Source organism: Leuciscus leuciscus, assembly GCF_965113295.1.
Source record: "Leuciscus leuciscus genome assembly, chromosome: 21".
Lineage (NCBI taxonomy): Eukaryota > Metazoa > Chordata > Actinopteri > Cypriniformes > Leuciscidae > Leuciscus > Leuciscus leuciscus.
Genome location: NC_138745.1, coordinates 10,460,201 through 10,481,006, shown reverse-complemented (window position 1 = coordinate 10,481,006; position 20,806 = coordinate 10,460,201). Strand labels below are relative to the sequence as shown.

The window sequence follows — 20,806 nt, the reverse complement described above, 5'->3', positions numbered from 1 at the left end:
TCTCTCCATCTCTCTCAGCCTCCTTCATTTCAACACTGTCCTTGGGTGTGTATAGCAGTGTCTGACATTCTGTTGCTGAGGGCTCTCTCTCTCTCTCTCTCTCTCTCTCTCTCTCTCTCTCTCTCTCTCTCTCTCTCTCTCTCTCTCTCTCTCTCTCTCTCTCTGTGTGTGTGTGTGTGTGTGTGTGTGTACGTACATGCAGAGTAGCCCAATGACGTTGTAAATTTGTGCTCATCCAGGAACAGAAGTCCTCCAGCAGCATCCCGTGAGGAGGGCAGAAAAGCAGTATGACAGCCCATCCCAGCAGCTGAGCTGTGCTGTGGGATACGCAACTACATAGAGGTGAGTCTGTTTATCCATCTTTCTCTTCCATCCTGTCCCCTTTCCATCCATGTGTCATAATGAAATATTCATGATTTACAGCCTCTGTTTTTCCTGATTGTCATCTGCAGCTCTTATAGCAGAGGTGAGCTATATTAATGCTTTCTATAGAGATTGTAAGTACTTCTTTCACACGTAATGTATTGATCAGGCTTTGTACTGCATACAAGGTTATAAATCTCTACGTAGCAAGGAAATGTTGATGAGCATGTACCCTTTTTTTTTTTTTTAGCCCTGCAGTGAAAGTTAGCTTTTATTTGCTGATATGTGCACACAGGTCAGAGTCGTCCCTTCCCATCTCCATATTGATTTGTTTGCTATTGCCATTCCCTGCCTGTCAGCTACTTAGCAGCCCTACCCCCCCTAATTCTTATAGATGGGATAATGTTTGAGGGGGCAGTTTTATGGCCATTAGCTTTATATCTCCATCACAGGGAGATGACTTGTGAAAGTGAGGCCTTTATAGTCATACAGACAAACAACCTATATTGATTCTTTAACAAGAACCAAAAGTTAGATGTTTGAGATCAAATTGTAGTCCTGTCTTGTTTATTTTGTATTTAGTAACTGTTTATCCCTAGAAGAAGCCATGGCTAATGGATCAGGCATTTGAACTTAACCACAGAGGATGTGAATCTTTCCACCACCTCTCCTAATCACAATCCATCTCTACTCGCTGTTCCATGATGATAAAAGTCTGTAAAAATCATACGGTTAATATCTGTAATAGATCCGGAGGGAAAATCTAATGAGACATTTCATGTAATTTTACAGTAAAATAGTCTACTGCAATTAAATATAGTTTTTGGAAGTGAAAAAGAACATGCCATCTTATAATTTACAGTAAAAAACTGTAAATTGACATTCCCAGAATTCTCTGTGAGACAGCTCATTCTTGACGGTTTTTCATTGATATGACGGTTTGTTCTTAATTTTGTTTTCTTTCTTATCATTCATGTATATTAGGGTTTTATGTTACATCTTATGTTGTCAAATGAATGTGTATTGCATTATTTTAGTGTCATGTGTGTTAGCATAATAGTGTTGTGTATTTGTGTGTATGACATTGTGCACTCTTTATATAAGTATTTTGTGGAGTATTTTGTGGTAACTTGAAAAGCAAATTTTTATGAACATAATTAAACAAGTGGCTTTCTCTTTGCCATCAGCTTTTTTTTTTTTTTTTTTTTTTTTTGTGGTTGTCAAAAACAGATGTTAATAATTTGGTCTACATTGAAACCTGATTTTTTATTATTATTATTATTATGATGGATGGATGGATGGATGGATGGATGGATGGATGGATGGATGGATGGATGGATGGATGGATGGATGGATGGAGATAGATAGATAGATAGATAGATAGATAGATAGATAGATAGATAGATAGATAGATAGATAGATAGATAGATAGATAGATATTATGAATGTAATGGCAGGGGCACTGACCGTTCTGAAGGTGCTGGGCAGCAGATGGCACAGTGGCCTGTTGCCTGGACACTACGTGGCAGCCAAATCTAACATGGCCAACGGTGCTGTATGTGTATTTTTTTGTTCCCCTACTAAGAGACTTTGTGCTTATGTGAATTTAATACATAAAACATGTAGAATATACAAACAAGAATGAAACAAGGGATAGTATGCCAAAAATGGAAATTCTGTCATCATTCACTCACCCTTATATCGTTCCAAACCATTAAGACTTTGAAGATTTTTTTTTTTTTTGAGAACTATATCTGTTTTTTTCTTTTCTTTCTTTCTTTTTTCGTCCATATACAATTATATATAGTTTATTTTTGTCCATATAAAATTATTTGGTTGCCAACATTCTTCAAAATATATTCTTTTGTGGTCCAAAGAAGAAGAAAAAATGTCATACATGTTTGGAACGACATGATTCATTTCATTTTTTGGTCTTCACAGGGAAGACTTTCTTACTCTAAAATAAAAAATAAAAAATACATTTTTTAAAAAAAAAATTAAATTAAAACTTAGCTGTAAATGTCCAGAGATTGTCTTCTGAGTTCTGAGCATGGTCAATTATTTTCAGTTAATTTCACTGCTTAGTGGTAGTTTGAGAAGCAGATTTTAGAATCAACATTACAGAAACAAAAAGAACAGATCCCAGTACTTTGCAACTGATCTGTGCTTCCCCACTTGAATGCACCGGCCGCCACTGCCCTGTATGTGGTCAGTATAGAAATGTTCTCTTGTCCATGCAGTTAAATTTGAAAGTTTCTCTTTTTCAGATTTAAGATGTCCTCCACTCCACTGGCCGAGGCAGAAGAGGATGTGTTTGGTGAGTGACCTCTCCTGTCTGCCCAACCCTTCCCCCCTCCATTAATGTCCAGATCTTCATTTCCACACTCCCAATACACTGAGCGCATTACAGGAGAGAGCAGCTACAGTCTGGCCTCTAAAAGCACCAAGGGCTACAATTCTCTCAGTGGATATGCATTGGTTTGTTTTAGAGTTGTAAATATTTTATCAAACATTTTTGTGAATTTTTAGATGCCATCTATCATGGCAATGGGAATTAAGGAATTTATGGTAGATTTAATGGGCATATTCAAGAGGCTGGCTTCATAGGATTTTAGTACAGGCTTTGAAGGTGCAGCCTTGCTGAGTCAGTGTCTACGTCACCGCAGGAATTAGTGCTGAGATCTGAAAACAATTTTGGAGAATGGAATGGAGTAGAACCATGTGGCAGGGTGGCTCCTAAAAATATTAAATATTTATGTTCATGCCCTTACTCCCCCAGACCCAATAAGCAGCCTCCCTCATAACATGCATTAGTGCTGGCCACTTTTTGCAGCAGCGCTGGTTCTGGAATTATTTTTTCATTCATTTTTCCCATAGGGATTTGTTTAAGTTATATATATATACACATATATACTGTATATTATTATTATAAAAAATAAAAATCTCACTGGGACTCACTGATTAATGACATTTTCTGTACAAAAACATGGGTAATGTAATTTTTCACCACGAATTCAGCTGTTAAACATGATTATTTTAAAAAAATAAGTAGAAATTATGCGAATGCATGGCTTTAGCAAAAGTACATAACCTTGATGAACAACCTCATAACTCACAGTATGTCTGTCATTAAAGGTTTAAGTTATCATTAAAAATCAATTTACCTTCGAAGCAAATTAATGTTTTTACTCCTACACTCCCCTCCTCGCATGGTACAATATTCCTGGTTGTCTCTCTTAATGAGGTCCTGCCGTATAGTGAAAATTGATTGGGGAGCGTATGAACTTAATAGCCTAGAAGTTATTTATTTTCTCTATTGATTACTTTAATAAAGTTTAGTGCACCTGGTGTTTTCAGTTTCCATTTTTGGAACTCCTCCTACAGCTTTTATTTGAACTTCTCAAAATTTGGGTCAGTCATAAACACTCTGCTGGTCAAAAGCTAAAAACTTTAGATTAGAGTACCATGAGACAATCACTGTAACACATAACCTTGAATGGATTATTTTTAAAAGGTGGCAACAGCTACTGGGACTCATAGCGGCAGCTACCTTTGTCATTCTGCTGGGCCTGCTCCACACTCAAGCTCTGGTTAAAGGGTCTCGCCCCACCCCATGCGTGGCACACAGGCCGACACACTGTCCCTCTCAGGGTGACCCACGGCTGTGTCAGAGCCTTGGTCCCTTGGAAATCCCCCTCGTTTTTACCAGAATGGGGTAACTCTGGGCTCAGTTCCCAGGAGGAAAGTGGTCGTGACAGACGCCTCCAAAACAGGCTGGGGTGGGTCGCCCATGTCGAATAGGCACATTAACTGCCTGGAAATTATGGCAGTAATTTTGCCATTTAAGGAGTTCCAGAACTCAAATGTTCTCATCATGTCCTGGTCTGCTGGGACAACAGGACAGTGGTTGCTTACATAAACAACCAAGGAGGTCTCAGGTCTCGCCCTCTGCACAGATTGGCAAGCCGTCTTCTCCCATGGGCAAAGAGGAACCTCCGCTCAGTGAGGGTGGTTCACGTGCCGGGCTCCTCAAATGAAGGAGCAGACATGTTGTCACGTGGAGATTTCAATATGGTGCACCTTCGGTCAGGCAGATGTAGACCTCTTTGCGACAGAAGAGAACTCCCACTGCCTGCCTTCTGTGCCTCTATGCCTTCCCCCCTGTAGCCCTGCTTCAGCAGGTCATCAGTCGAATTCGGGAAGAAGTATGTGCTGTTCTTCTGGTGGCACCACGCTGGCAGAACCAGCCCTGGTTCTCAAAATTAGTCCAGCTACTGTCAGCAGGTCCATGTCCCATAACGCTGAGGAGAGACATTCTCTCCCTGGCGAGAGGAATGATCTGGCACCCCCAACTGGAGTTGTGGGACCTGCATGTTTGGCCCCTCGATGGGAACCACTAGGCCTTCACTGGGAAGTCATGAGAACGATCTCAGAGGCAAAGGCTCCCTACCTTTCTGAAGCAGGTGAAGAACTCTGAAAATAGACCCCGCTGAATGTGATACCGTTCACACTGAAAGTTTACGTGGTGGCCATTGCGGCAAATCACACCCTAATGGCAGCTCCACCTCAGGATAACTCCTGCGCAGACTCGGACTCTGAACTATGTAATCGGCAACGACCATTACGGGGATGTTTTTGCTTAATATTTCTACAGTGGAAGGAAGTGGAGATGCGCTGTCCATCTTTTTAAAAGTTTATGACTATTACCTAAAGTGTACAGTAGACTAAATAGTGTACATTAGTTTTTTTTTGTTTTTAAAAAAAATTTATTTAACAGGGACCATGCACAACACAAATGTTGTGCCAGAGTTAGCTAGATAGCTAATTTGCATCTGTAGTCCCTGGGCAGGATGTTGTTACATAAAATTACAGCACTCCATTACAATCCAGAAAACAGAAGAAAATAATAATAAATAACATCACAATATCACAAATTACAATAACATTTAAAGTGTTCCACCCCAGTGACAGTTTTTGTACACTGATGTTTTTGTACCAATTTTTTCAGAGACACACAATGCTGTATATCCCACAATGCAATGCTCTTCACTTGACCTTGGTTTAATTTCCAAGATGATGGTTGTAACTCATTGTAACTCGCCACTCATAATAAAAAAATCATTGTGATGAGGTCATTTCACAAACATAATGATGTCATTTTTTACAAAATGTTCAACATAATAGCCTACTTAAAAAAAATAGTAAGCAGTATACAATATAAAGAATTCAAATAAATGTGCAAAAAACTGCTGAATTTAACCACAGTATAATTAATTAATTATTTATTTATGCATCAAATCATTAAATCACAGCAAATTTATGTCTATGAATGTTATTGTGTGAAGTTGAGCAGTTTGGTTTTTACTAACACGTTCATTTTCTAAACACAAAATACTGAAATGTGAATACAATTGAATCTGTAACTTTGTATTTTGCACATATCTACACATTGCCCATTGTCATTCTCTCACTTTCATGTATATGTCAGTGTGTGTTTGTGTATTTCCTGTTTCTGACCCCTCACACACCCCCAGGGTGCACATGAGGAATGACCGCCCATCATTCATATAAGTAATCTAGGCTGCTGACAGCTTAATAGCGCTTCAGGCCTGCTTTTACGGTGTCACTGCGTTTTATGGATTGTAACGAGAACACTAATATGTGCATGAGTGTGTGTTGAGACCAGCGCAGGAGTCTTTTATCAAGATTTTCATCATGTTTGCAGTTTGTGTCTTTGTCGACATGTTTGCCTCCAAATACTCAATATCAAAAAAGTGTTACTTATGTCTACTGTATGTGTTTTATACCATATCAGATCTGACAGAGGTGGTTCCTGAGACAGAACGACTTGACAGCAGCCTACAAAAAGCTAAAGCACAACTGTCAATCAAAACCAAGAGGCATCGGCCCTCCCGAACGCGCCTGAGAGATAGTGTGAGCTCAATAGATGGGGATGAAAGCACTGATAGAATGGTGTGTATACACACACACAAATGACAAACTCTTATGTATCATGTTGTTACTTACCCTCATGTCATTCCGAACTTGTTCGCTGTTATAAGGGCCATCATAATACAACTATTTTTTGAGGCAACACCAGTCCTGACTCAATTAATGCCCCATCCACATTATCATGCAACTGGAAGTAAGCTATTTTCTGTGAATGTGTGAGACATCCGATTACTACTATAGGTAAATAACTAAAGAATGACAAAGTGCAGTGGATTTTTAATGTTTTTGAAAGAAGTAGCTCATCAAGATGCTCATCAAGGCTGCATTTGTTTAATCAAAAACACAGTAAAAATAGCAATATTGTGAAATATTATTACAATTTTAAATAACTTCAGCAGCTATTTCTCCACTCTTCAGTGTCACAATCCTTCAGAAATCATTCTAATATGCTGATTTGATGCTCAAGAATTTTTTTTTCTTCTTCTTCTTCTTATCAATGTTGAAAACAGTGTTTTCATGCCAGTTCAAAAATGCTATGTGTGTCTTTGTGTGCGGTTTAGAGTTATGGCGGCTCCGTGCAGACCTCATCTTCTCCACTCCACCCTTCCTTTCGCTGCTCCTCCCCCTCCTCTGATCTGCTTCTCTCCTCCCCTTCCTCACGGAGAGACCAGTCCTTCACCTTTGACCCCTACACTGTGGTTGGAGAAAGGGAGGTACAAGATGAAAGACGGAGCTACAGACACCTCCTGAACACCTCCTCTCAGGAGACTTTGCACCTCACCCGTTCTAAATCCCCCTGCAGACCCTGCGTCCATTCAGAGACATCTTCCCCAGCCCATCGCTGCGAGACGGACAACCTCAAGTCACGAGAGGGCAGCCAACCCCTCCTACACTATGGAGAATACTCACAGAGCGAAGGTTTGAACTGCATAAGTACATCTCATCACCAAATATATACACTCACCGTCACCGGCCACTTTATTAGGTACACCTGTTCAACTGCATGTTAATGCAAATATCTAATCAGGAAATCACATGGCAGCTTCTCATTGCATTTAGGCATGTAGACATGGTCAAGATGATCTGCTTACATTGAAACTGGGGAAGAAATGTGATTTAAGTGGCTTTGAACGTGGCATGGTTGTTGGTGCCAGACGGCTGGTCTGAGTATTTCAGAAACTGAGATTTTCACACACAACCATCTCTAGGGTTAACAGAGAATGGTTCAAAAAGAGAAAATATGAAATGACATTCAGGTCACTGATGGTGTAATGGTGTGGGGAATGTTTTCTTGGCGATCTTTGGGCCCCTTAGTACCAACTGAGCATTATTTAAACGCCACAGCCTACCTGAGTATTGTTGCTGACCATGTCCATCCGTTTATGACCACAGTATACCCATCTTCTGATGGCTAATTCCAGCAGGAAAATGCGGCATGTCACAGAGCTCAAATCATCTCAAACTACATAACAATGAGTTCACCACTCAAATGGCCTAGCTAGTCACCAGGTCTCATTCCTGAAGTGCACCTTAGGATGTGGTGGAACTAGAGATTTGCATCATGAATGTGCAGCCGACAAATCAACAGCAATTGCATGATGCTATCATGTTAATATGGACAAAAAATATCTGAGGAATGTTTCCAGGACCTTGTTGAAACTATGCAATAAAGAGTTCAGGCAATCCTGAAGGCAAAAGGGGGTCCAACCCTGTACTAGCAAAGTATACCTAATAAAGTGGCAAGAAATCAGCAAGATTACTTAAAAGAGTAACTTGGGCAATGAATGTGAATTCTAATCCTGAATTTATTTTGATTCTGATAGCAAATCTGAACTGATTCTGTTCCTGAATCTGACTTCCGCTCTGATTCTGAGTTCTGACCTGGATTACTGTAGATTTTGTAGATACTCTATTCTGATCTGGAAAAATTATGATTCTGAATTCTTATTGATTGATTATGATTCTTATCCTGGGCCCACTTTTTCTGAAATAATTAACTCGGATTTGATCAAATCTTGAAAATAGGTTGTTCAAAAGAAAAATGATTTCTGAAATCAAATTAGATCACGTAACCCAGTCTTGGTTTTTGTTCAAAACCTTTTTTAGTAAGATTGGGATACCTTTGATCTAAAAAAAATAAATAAATCAGGATTACCGTGATCTCATCAGAAGGATGGATTAAGGGTGGAATTCAGCAACAAAATGTAATAAAATTATAAAATTGGTCGAATAATAAAAAATTTGCATCATATAGTATATATTCATTCGAATGTATTCACATTTTTCACTTGATTTGTTTACCGTTACAGTAAAAAATAAAGTAGATAGAGTAGACATTAGGTTGGCTAATACGCCTTTCAGTACAGTAAAAAAAGAAAATAAAAAATATTCTCCATAATATAATCTCCCCGGCCCAAACAGCTATCAATATTAAACAAAATTATTTAATTTAAATGCCATTTATCACTTTATATTAAATATGATCAATCAATTATCTGAGATGAACCAGTCAAAAGTAGTTTCTAACAATTCAAATAAAAACACACAAAGTGTCCCAACACTGACTATTCTACCTGTTGTTTTTTATTGACAGTAGCTAGTAGCCTACACTGTTACATGTATGCCCATTCAGAGCACGTGTAATCCGGATTTGGCAATCGGGAAAAGTTGTATCTGTTGTATCAAAGTGTATCTGTTTTAGGGTGATCCAATCCAATCTTGCTTTTGAAAAATCGCCATAAAAGTGAGATGGATTACCTGATCCTGGATAGCAAAACATGATATTTCCAAATCCTTCTGTTCCAGATTAAAATATCTGACCACCTGGGCCCAGATTCTGATCTGGATTCTGATGCTCAATTTGATGATCTGTTTTCAGATGACAGTCATGACACAGGCCCTGATGAACCAGAGAGTCCAACAGTGCTGCTGGACAAGAAAACCAGGAGACGGTTTCTTGATCTGGGGTTAGTTTCCTACAAATCCTACTGTAAATAACTGTATTTAAGTTGATTCAGTTAAATAATATTTTTAAATTGAATAAAAGCAGTTAAAATATAAGTTAACATGTTTAAGTTATAATTGTATTAAAGGAACCGTATGTAAGAAATGTATTTCAATTAATCATAAAATGGCCCTGATATGTCACTAGACATTAAGAAATCATGTTCATTTCAAATACTTATATCACTGACAACAGTAGTCCGGCCAGGATATTGTCATTTAAAAGTGAAGTTGCAGCCCTCAACTGGGGCATGTTCAAGTTCAAAACGGTGCGCAACGTTTTGCTACGGTTTCCGGGTTGAACGTCATGTTTCCTGGAAACGGCGTGCACCGGTGTGCAACGGGGTTTGAGATACGTTTTCTCTTGTTTGGTGGGTGTGTCAGAACTGCAGTCCAATCAGCAGCAACATGTATATAAAACACGGGGTATTAAAGTGAACTTGCACAATGGGTTCAAGGAAAGTAATTTACAAATGTGTTCGATGCAGCTCGGTATACGCAACAACTGAGGATATTAGAAGACATGTTTGTCGTAAGTTTTATTGTAAAAATATAGGATATCAACATAATGATGTAGTTGTTTATATTTTTAGCTTCATTGCAAGTGTATGACATTTGGTATAGAAATAAACAATGGTAATTAAGTGCTTTTCCTAAAAATGAGAAAGAAAATACAGGGTATTAAAACAGTATGACCTACAAATAAAGTCAGTATGTGAGGCTAAATAGATGTATTTTAGTCTGAATTAGGTAAGATGTGTGCTTCCATTTCAGTTTCAGCAATCCCTTCACTCGTTTTGTTCTGGGCGGCAAGTGCAGTAACTGTAACATCGAGCATATTTTGTAGTATTAAACACATATTTATACCGACTTCATCAGGCTCAGAAAATTCTTCACAAAGAACACAAAGAATGAGCCTTCTCAGCTGCCATAGTTGCAACTCTTGCGTCATCAGAACAGTGTGTTCAACGCATCACCGTTTCTGTTTAAAAAACGTTGTGCAACGTTTTGCCGGGGCTGAACGCAGCCCTGATGTTGATGTTGTCATGTTGTGTTTTGGCCTGAAGCGCCACCCTCCACCTATCTACTAATCACAAAGTCAGTAGTGTTTCGGCATCCGGGTTGCCAGCTCTGCTCTAGTTACCACAGCTGCAGCTACAAACGTGTCGGATAAAAAATGTCTACGGAACCTAAAAGACCTCGTTATGAATCCGAAATACGTCGTGACAAAGTCCGAAATAAAACAAGGATTTGTATATTGTATATACAAGGACTTGCCATTGGAAGCTCCTTGTAGCAGCCTAGGTTCCTGCTGAATCCTGCAGCCTAACTGGCAACCTCGTAGCCTGGATGCCAGCCGAACTTAGCCCCGCCCACAACATTTTTTGGTCGGGAAGTTCGGTCTGGACTCGTTCCGTTGAGGAGCTATTATGCCCGAACAAAAATTTTTCGGACCAATCAAATTGTCAGGGCGGGCTTTATACGATGATGGACAGATGAGCAACGTAACGTAATCATCCACGTCACCAACGAGCGCTTGGGTTGAATTCGTTTACAAGATGACTGCCGCTGGAGAATTGTTATTTCACGAGTTCACACTTACAAATAAGTCAGATAGAATAAATGCATATTTGGCGTGCTGTCCGAGGAGAGGGCGGGCTCGGTATTCGGCCCGAACCCAAAGTGCTCCCCCCTTATTCCAGGCTGTGGAAGAACAGGCCGAGAGTGAGTGGAGGGATGCTGAAAACTGTCATGGAATGTTAGGTGAGTTGACAAAGTGAATAAATATATGCTTCCTCTCATGCTGATAGTGTAGACCAGACGGTCATTGTTTGATGACAAGTTGATTGGATTGATTATTTGAACGTGCTCCTCTCGAACTTTGTTTATAAAACATTATACGTAGATTCCGCCATCGCGTCTGTTATAGAAGATATCGACAGCGCATTAATTTTAAAAGAGGAACAGAGAACCACGATCAAGGCATTTGTCGATCGGAAACATGAATGAAAAACATACATCACTTACTCCGTTGCTCTGATTGGTTATAGGTCTATCCAATTGAGTGCAGAGGCATTTTCCTTCCTGGTTCGGTTGAAACCAAGCGGGAAGGAAGTCGACCGGAAGTTGAAGCCGGCCGCGTGCCACCATCTTGTAGCAGAACTTCACCTGCTGTTAGCATCCCATTGACTCCCATTCATTTTGGCGTCACTTTGACAGCGAATAACTTTACATCTGAGGCGTTTGAAGACTCCATTTGTCCATTATTTATTTCTAAAGAAACACCACAATGTATAAAATGCTCCATTACCTTGTAGCTTACGTTATGGCCCCGTAAAAACCGTTTTTGTAAAAGTAGGCTAACGATTGCGTCACAACCACGCGACTCTCTGTCGCACAGTAGAGAGATTACCGTATTGACGGGAGGAGAAGCTCGCGGGCAATCGGGGGGACGTGGAGGCAAAATGACAAAATAATTAATCAGAATACCTAGCAAAAGTTTCTCCTGCTCCTAGCTCATGGACACCTCCTACTCACACTCTCCGTCTCTGCAAGATTCGGAAGGGAATGATTCAGATTTCTCATGCCACAGCCACTAGAAGACAGACGGGTTGCTCACGTCACATCTACGTCGTCAAGCTCAGTTTGAGTCTGCGCGTCAGGAACGGAAGTCCTAAAAAATCGCTGAAAATGGGCTTCACTTGCCTCAATTGAGTTCCAATGAGATGACTCTGTCCATTTCTTATACTGTCTATGGTTGAAACACGCCCCATAATCAAAGCTCAATGGAGCAGTATCCAAGCGGGAAGGAAGTCGACCGGAAGTTGAAGCCGGCCGCGTGCCACCATCTTGTAGCAGAACTTCACCTGCTGTTAGCATCCCATTGACTCCCATTCATTTTAGCGTCACTTTGACAGCGAATAACTTTACATCTGAGGCATTTGAAGACTCCATTTGTCCATTATTTATTTCTAAAGAAACACGACAATGTATAAAATGCTCCATTACCTTGTAGCTTACGTTATGGCCCCGTAAAAACAGTTTTTGTAAAAGTAGGCTAACGATTGCGTCATAACCACGCGACTCTCTGTCGCACAGTATAGAGATTACCGTATTGACGGGAGGAGAAGCTCGCGGGCAATCGGGGAGACGTGGAGGCAAAATGACAAAATAATTCATCAGAATACCTAGCAAAAGTTGCTCCTGCTCCTAGCTCATGGACACCTCCTACTCACACTCTCCGTCTCTGCAAGATTCGGAAGGGAATGATTCAGATTTCTCATGCCACAGCCACTAGAAGACAGACGGGTTGCTCACGTCACATCTACGTCGTCAAGCTCAGTTTGAGTCTGCGCGTCAGGAACGGAAGTCCTAAAAAATCGCTGAAAATGGGCTTCACTTGCCTCAGTTGAGTTCCAATGAGATGACTCTGTCCATTTCTTATACTGTCTATGGCAGTATCAGACTCATATTCTGACTAGAATCTGAGTATGACGACGTCAGGCTAGCAACCTCGAGTCAGGGGGGAGGGGGAGGGGATACACCGCTCTACAGTAATTTGAAAGTGATTGCAGTACCAGTTTTGGCCACAATCTTACATACGGTTCCTTTAAAGTACAATGTACAATCTAACTACAGTTTTTATCGTATCAGGAGTTTGTTTGCTACATTTCATTTGTAAAAATATTGGCATAGGTTAAATGTTTTTTTAATGTTAAACATGCAGACACTATAGAATCTATGTAATTAGGCATTTTGTTGCTTTACTTCCTGACGACTGTAAACTCCAGGAATTTGTATATGAGAGCAAATATTTTTTAAGCTCTCTGTCAACCACTAACATCATACAGATGACATAGTAGTGGCCAGAGTTGGGATCAAAATTTTATCTGCTTGTTTTTCTGCGGGGCAGGGTCACTTTGCGTCGCACATATGGAAAGGTCAGGAAAGACAGATCCAACAGACTATCAGCAGGAAATCGGTATGTGTGTGAGTCTGTCCTGTGTTTACTCAGCTAATGTCAGTCATCTGATCACCTATGTTTCCTTGCATACCTGTATAGATGCAAGTGTGTGAGGTATTTTGTGTGTTTGTATGCAGGGATTCAGAGAGAACAGAGAACCGATCCTCACGTTCCTCTGGTCCACCGTTTGTGCCTTTCTCCTGGTTCAGTGAAAGATTAAGAGGCTCTGGCTCCCCCAAGAACATTCAGTCCCAATCCAAACCTTTCACCCAGGTTACCTAACCTTAACTAGATTCCACATTTCCTATTATTGTTGTATGAGGAACAATAAAGTGTTGCAGTGATGACATATTTTTGTAGGCCAACCCGGAAGTCAGCATTATACTGGTTCTCTCGTCAAAACCCCAAATAGGATTTTTCCATCGGCTTTTAGATTATTTCAGAAAATAAGCTTTGTGACCAACAAAAGTTTATGATTCTTACAGGTTTTGTTTATCATAATCTTAACAAATGACCACAACTTTTATACATTTTGAAGCAATCATCAGAAGTAAAACGCTAAATGTAAGCTATAAAAAAATGCTCCACCATTAAGCTTCTGACAACTCTTTCAGGCTTTGTTTAAAACAAAAAAAAAAATCCATGAAAGTTTGAGTTAAAATATTCAAAAACCCATTTAAAAAACCCATTGAACCGGAAGGGCTAAAATGCTAAATTGCTTCCAGGTTTGGCCTACAATGCCTGTATGAAAAAGAAAAATTATTTATTTTAAACAGCAATTATGGCATGATACAGCACTATAGCACTCATTACTCTTTCTTCAAGGGCTCCAGTACTGATGAGGACTTTGATTCTTCAGTGGGTTTACTGGAAGACGCCAGACCCTGCAAGACTGAGTCATCACAACCATATCAGACCCTCCCCGAGCATTCAGATGGGGTGAGATAACTACAAATCACCCACTCACATGTCTAAATTTGGTCAGTCCAACTGGTTTGTGCCTTTCATAGAATAGTTCATCCAAATATACCAGTCCAAATTCAGCAAATTCTCCTGTCATCACCTCAGTGCAATGAATTCTGGGGTAGCATGGGATGCAAAGGATTCATCTGTTGTATCCTTCATTACCCGTAAAACGAAGGACGCATTTGAAGGAGCCTTCGAATTGGGACAGACTTCGTCGCGCCACGGTGATGCAATCAGCCTTTCGAATGCGGCCTTGAAAGGATGCAGCCTCTGAATTGGGACGCAGCTGTGACAAACTAGGCTGGATGCCAGCCGAACTTAGCCCCGCCCACAACATTTGAGGTCGGGAAGTTCGGTCTGGACTTGATCCATTGTGGAGCAACTATGCTCGAACCAGAGCTGTTCGGACCAATCAAATTGTCAGGGCGGGCTTTATGCGATGATGGACAGATGATCGACAGTAGATCAACAGTAACGTAATCATCTACGTCACCAAAGAGCGCTTGGGTTGAATTCGTTTACAACAAAAACGACTGCCACTGGAGAATTGAGATGTGTAGATTCCGCCATCACGTCTTTTATAGAAGATATCGACAGCGCGTTAATTTTAAAAGAGGAACAGAGAACCGCGATCAAGGTATTTGTCGATCGGAAAGATGAATGAAGAACATACGTCACTTACTCTGTTGCTTTGATTGGTTGTAGGTCTATCCAATTGAGTGCAGAGGCATTGTCTTTCCTGGTTCAGTTGAAACACGCCCCATAATCACAGCCCAATGGAGCAGTATCAGACTCATATTCTGACTAGAATCTGAGTATGACTACATCAGGCTAATGACAAACATGTTGGAAAGGCTACATTTTCAGAATTATTACTCCATTCTTCAGTGTCACATGACCCTTCAGAAATCATTCTGATATGCCAGTTTGGTGCTCACGAAACATTTTTTATCATTATCAATGTTGAAAAAAGCTGTACTGCTTAACATTTTTGTGGAAACCGTGATACAATTCCATTCAAAAGTTTTTCAAAACCAAAAAAGGTTTTAAAAAAAGAAAAAAATAATGAAATGAAAACTTTTTATTCATGCTGCAAAGACGAATTAAATGTATCAAAAGTGACAGTAAAGAGATTGATAATGTTACAAAATATTTCTATTTAAAAATATTTTAAAAATTTGAATCGTATCATTAATTACTAAAACCATGTCGTTCCAGACCCGTAAGACCTTCGTTCATCTTCGGAACACAAATTAGAGATTTCTGATCTCTCCATAGACTGCAACGTTGCAACTTTCAAGGCCCAGAAAGGCCGTAAAGACATCATTGATATAGTCAATGTGACTACAATGGTTTAAATGTAATGTTATGAAGCGACAGGAGCGTCGAGAATACTTTTTGTGTGCAAAAAACAAAAACAAAACAACGCGTACAGCGTATAGGAGACTGACACAGAAGAGAGGAAATTGTTGAATAAAGTCGTTATTTATTTATTTATTTCACACAAAAAGTACCTTTCTGGGCCTTGAATGTTGCAATGACCTTGCTTGCTGTCTATGGAGGGATCAGAAAGTTCTTGGATTTCATCAAAAATATCGAAGGTCTTACGGGTTTGGAACGACATTAATGACACAATTTTCATTTTTGGGTGAACTAACCCTTTAATTATTCCATACTTTTGAATGGTAGTGTATAAAAAGTATGCCTAAGGCCTGCCCAATTGGCCTAGCGACAGTTTCCGATAACCGGGTGAAGATTACCTGCGTGTTCTGTCTTTTCAGTGTGGCAAAGTATAGTTTAATTCCAATTTACTTTTATCTGACTCCATTTTATTGCGACCTCGAATTTAGGTTGGAATGCCAATTCATAGATTCCAAATGAACGAGTAAAATATAAAATAAAGAGTTAAATAGAATAATCAGATGTCTAGATTATTCTATTTAACTCTTTATTTTATATTTTACTCATTCATTAGAAATCTATGTCACACAGAGAGCCTCACGCAGGTTGTTTAACGTGGGTTTCACAATCACAAACTCAAGGTAATTGACTACACTGTTTAGATGGCCTCCTTCATGCTTGCTCTATCTCAAAGTATTTGTTTAGTCCCCATAGATCTGTATACACTTGAATTAAAGTAACACTATCTCCAGTCAGAGGTCATGACCACTACTACAGATATAAGCCAACCAACATTACTTCTCCTATATTATAATTGATTTGGTCATGCCATGGTTTCCCACATACACTTAGCTAGAGTAACATTACATTAAACAGAGGTAAGGCACACCGTATTTAGGTTGGTGGATCAACGTTTTGTTGTCCTAAACGGAAATTCCCTTTTTAGCCTTTACAGTCTAAGTACACTTGAACTAGTGCCAAGTGTTAGCCGGAGCTCTAAAATGGCAGTTGGTGCGCCCTATGCTCCACTCAAAACTGGACTTTAGTCCATTACAACCTGACGCAGATTTGCGGTAACATTTGCATTCACTTAATCTTCTTGAGAAAATAATTTCAGAGCAAGTCAGAATAAATTCAGTTGTAACATTTTATTATTAGTCAGGTAAATGTATCATGCCAATTCCATAATTCAAAGAAAATCAATACATATGATCAGGAATAAAGAGTAAAAGATACTCTTACAAGACAATACTGAGGTGATTGACTCTCGGATGGGGATGCTAATTTTGCAAGAGAGAGTTCAAATGTTAATATCCAGAAAAGTCCTTTGTTTTCTCAGTGAGTAGCCCTTTCTGAGTCTAGATAGTCTGCCATCAGTCTTACAGTTTTTTTTTTATGCTAAATGCAAAAAGGGACAGAAAGGTTGCAGAACTGCTTGCAGGAACGTTTTAATATACAGGTAGAACATTAACATAGATTTTTCATTTTAGTCTTCTTAAATGCAAAGAGGAACATTTGGAGATCAATGGCGCTGGCACACTGCTATGCAGCATACAACCATCTTTCAGTATGAAGGACACTCATATTATATTGAAGTGAAACAGATTCACACTAGCTTAATCATATTAAAGGTGGTTTGTGCTGCATATTCAATTTCTGCTCAGTAAATAAACTGCTGTGCTGTTTGAATATGCTACATTAAAACATTTGCCTAATCTGTCCAGATAGCACAGGTACATCTTGTCTGCTAAAGATCTGTTAATCTGGAAAGCATCTGCTATGTAAAAACATCTGATATATGTCTTAGAGAAGGCAGTTTTACATACATTTTAAATCTTAAACATCTTAAAGACATCTTCTAAATGTCTATATGACATCTATCAGGAAACGTCCTAGAGATGCATTGCAGATGAGCAAAATACATCTTGCACAGATGTAAATGCAGACATCAAATAGACATCTCCAAGATGTACTTGTGCTATCATTACTCACCCTCATGTCATCCCAAACCTGTAAGACTTTCATTCATTATCTTCGGAACACAAATGAAGATCTTTTTGATGAAATCTGAGAGCTTTCTGTCCCTCCATAGACAGCTCCGCAACTGAATAAAAGCAAATAAATGTGAATAAAAGCCTAAATTCAATATATTCATCAGATAAACCGTTCAATTCATATCAATTAGTTTTAAGATCTCTTATGAACGTTTTGAAGCGTCAAACGGTCAGTTGTGTTGCTGTCAATGGAGGGACAGAATTCTCAGATTTTATCAATAAGATCTACCTTTGTGTTCAGAAGATGAACGAGAGTCTTATGGGTTTGGAACGACATGAGGGTGAGTAATTAATGACAGAATTTTCATTTTTGGCCTTTAAGCAGTCATTCTTCAATCATTACACCTGTAACCAATTTTGCATAATATTAAAGGTATAGTTTGCTCCTTTTTTCAGAATGACTATGACAACAGTCGAGGCACAGATTTCAGTTTTAAAAAGAAGATGCTTTCTGCTGCTGGTAAAGATCGGACAGAGCGACAGAACGCCGTTAATGGAAAACGGGATGGCGGGAAAAATGGACACAGTGAAGATGGACAAAAATTACTGACCACTTGATGGCATTTCTGAAAGACTAAATACAATTATGCTGCAGGTGCCATTATTAATGTCAAACGTTGCTTTGGCTTTCACAATGTATTACCGATTGATATAGTAATAAAGATAACTTGCAAAATTGTTCATTTAGATATTTTATTGAAAAAGTGATTCTGGAACATCAGTGCAAGATCTCTAAAGGTTAAGTGTGTAATTTTTATGAATCATCATTTTAACTCCTTTTGATGACATATGAGGCACAGAAATAGTTGTTTAATGTACATTGTTGTACATTTGTAACTTATTGTACAATAATAAGACATTCCCAACATATTTGTGGACATGAAAGCATCCACAAAAAAAACAAAAACAATTTTGACATATCATTTAGAAAAAGAAGGGAAAAAAGTTAGTTTAAGTAGTGCTTGAATAGCAGACAGCTTGATGTCTTACACTTGAAAAAATAAATGATAAATATGTCACCTGTGTCATTAAAGAGAAATATTTGAGTTAAGGGTGTTCTGGGATCATGTAAGCATGATGACATGGGCTTATGTGGAACTGTCTTGTAGAAAAAAAATCAATGTCATTAATGTATTTTGCAGCTTTGGGCAAAACCTGGATGAGCAAGAGGAACTAGACTGCTACCCAACGGCCCTCGACTTCTAAATCTACTGTCCGATACAACGAGACCTGAGAGAACAAATGACTCTGGTCCTTTTTAGTGAATCAGAAACATTTAATGCAACCAATGAAGCCCAAAAATAATATTCAGCTTTCGACAGCGATCTAATGTACCACCTGGCCCGATGGAGACATCTCGCATCTGACATTGAGACCTGCTCTAACAAAACCCGATAGCAATGTCTAATTCGTGAACGAACAGTTATTCTGACTCTGAGCCGATTCGGTTGAACCGGCTCACAAATCGCACTGAATGACCCGGTCAGAGCAATTACAGATTTCTCAATCAATTTGACACATTTCTCCAAAATCAGATCGCTGCTTTCAAAACAATTAACACGGTGATCTGAACACTTTGTAACTGTCCTAAACCGATTTGTCATTTTTTGTTCATTTCATACAAATTACAAAAAGTATGCATCATTTTCTCAAAGCATTAGTACAAAAGTCTCAAATGGGTTCACAACAGTTCACACAGCCAACCAAAATTTTTATATTTCAGGGAGAAAAACAAACAAACAGTTGCAGCTCTTTTTATTGTTTTGTTTTTTTTTATTACAAAAATGTCATATTCTCAATTGCATATGGAATCAGTTGGCCCCAAATTGGTTTAATACACACATCACAGGAAATGCGATTTTTCTTATTGTTTACACAGCTACCACAATCCAAAGTAACAAACATTATTATAGCCAGTGTTGGTCAAGTTACTTGGAAAAAGTAATTAGTTACTGATTACTGATTACTTCTCCAAGAAAGTAATCCAGTTACTTTACTGATTACTTATTTTCAAAAGTAATTAGTTACTTTACTAGTTACTTTCTAGTTACTTTTCAAAAACATGATGCACGAAATGAATAAGCTATGTAAAGCCATAGACCTTTCTGCTTAATTCTATTCTTTCTGCATATTCCATCATCTAAAATTTAATCAAATTAAACATTCTTTTTTAAAACTTGTTTTATTAGTTTCAGTATTTTAACTTTATGCATAGCCTTTTGGGGCGCCGCTAGCAATTTTGGGCCCTATGAAAGAATATGAGGTTGTGCCGCCTACCGCACCCATTTCGCACCAAACATATATTTATAATATATAATTTCGTTTTATTTGTAATTGTAACTCTTTGGTAGATTATACATTTACAATTTCTATTACATTACTACTAGTATTGTTATTACTAATGAAATCGATCTCTGGGGGCCCCAAAAGTGTGTGGGCTCTTAGAATCGTCCTAACTCCCAATCAACTGTTACAAGAAGACATGAACAGAAAAGAAGGGGACAGCAGGATGGAAGAGCTGTGAAGAGATGTACAGACTTTCAAATGAAATGGGAGTCACCCTAATTGACAATGTAGTAAATCATGGTGTCTTCTTGAGAGAAGGAAACAGATCCAACTAAGACATTCCGCTTCTATATTTGTATTGTACTATTATTGGTGCATGGTGTTCATTTGTAGTTCTGAGAGTGGCAATTTCTGTAAATGCCCAAACATTTTTCAGAATTGAAGTTGAACTGTTTACCACCCAAAATACCACCAAACACAATAAAAGAGGTACAGGTATGTGGTGATGTTGAGGCAGAAGAACATTCACATTCCCCACCATAATCATGTATGATAAGAATATATTCTGTGATGATGAAATTCTCTGGCCAGATGTAAATTATAGGGGTGATCAATAAACTTTGATTGCAGAACTGTACAACAGTAAACATTTGCTGCAAGTTTGTGTTGTGTCTGAATTTTTTGGGGGGTAGGGGAAAAAAATTATAACAGAACTTTACGATAAACATGAACTTCATTAGTGTATTTGGGTGTCTAAAGCTGATTACGTTATAAAATCATTAGAGAACACACCAGTAGTTTTGAGGATAGCATTTAC

At 38.8% G+C, this 20,806-nt stretch overlaps 1 protein-coding gene across 3 annotated transcripts; it reads left to right on the top strand.

Annotated features, from left to right (window-relative positions):
• Window positions 1-92: 92 nt before the first annotated feature.
• samd14 (sterile alpha motif domain containing 14) lies at window positions 93-19,154 on the top strand. Of its 3 annotated transcripts, none has more exons than XM_082151049.1 (10): window positions 93-342; window positions 2,631-2,680; window positions 6,179-6,336; window positions 6,876-7,233; window positions 9,194-9,281; window positions 13,232-13,300; window positions 13,420-13,555; window positions 14,108-14,221; window positions 18,100-18,298; window positions 18,846-19,154. In XM_082151049.1, exons 2-9 carry the CDS (start codon window positions 2,638-2,640, stop codon window positions 18,259-18,261), a joined length of 1,128 nt encoding a protein of 375 aa, XP_082007175.1. In that variant the 5' UTR covers window positions 93-342; window positions 2,631-2,637; the 3' UTR covers window positions 18,262-18,298; window positions 18,846-19,154. The 3 variants fall into 3 exon arrangements, with proteins under 3 accessions (XP_082007175.1, XP_082007176.1, XP_082007174.1); XM_082151050.1 differs by lacking the exon at window positions 18,846-19,154 and adding an exon at window positions 424-466 and having other exon boundaries at window positions 18,100-18,384; XM_082151048.1 differs by lacking the exon at window positions 18,846-19,154 and having other exon boundaries at window positions 94-342; window positions 18,100-18,384.
• The last annotated feature ends 1,652 nt before the right edge of the window (window positions 19,155-20,806 follow it).

Bases quoted from the DNA above. Each gene is read 5' to 3' on its own strand.
- samd14 (XM_082151049.1), top strand. From the start codon at position 2,638: ATGTCCTCCACTCCACTGGCCGAGGCAGAAGAGGATGTGTTTG. The intron at 2,681-6,178 runs GTGAGTGACCTC...ATACCATATCAG, and splicing joins GGCAGAAGAGGATGTGTTTG to ATCTGACAGAGGTGGTTCCT. The intron at 7,234-9,193 runs GTTTGAACTGCA...ATCTGTTTTCAG, and splicing joins AGAATACTCACAGAGCGAAG to ATGACAGTCATGACACAGGC.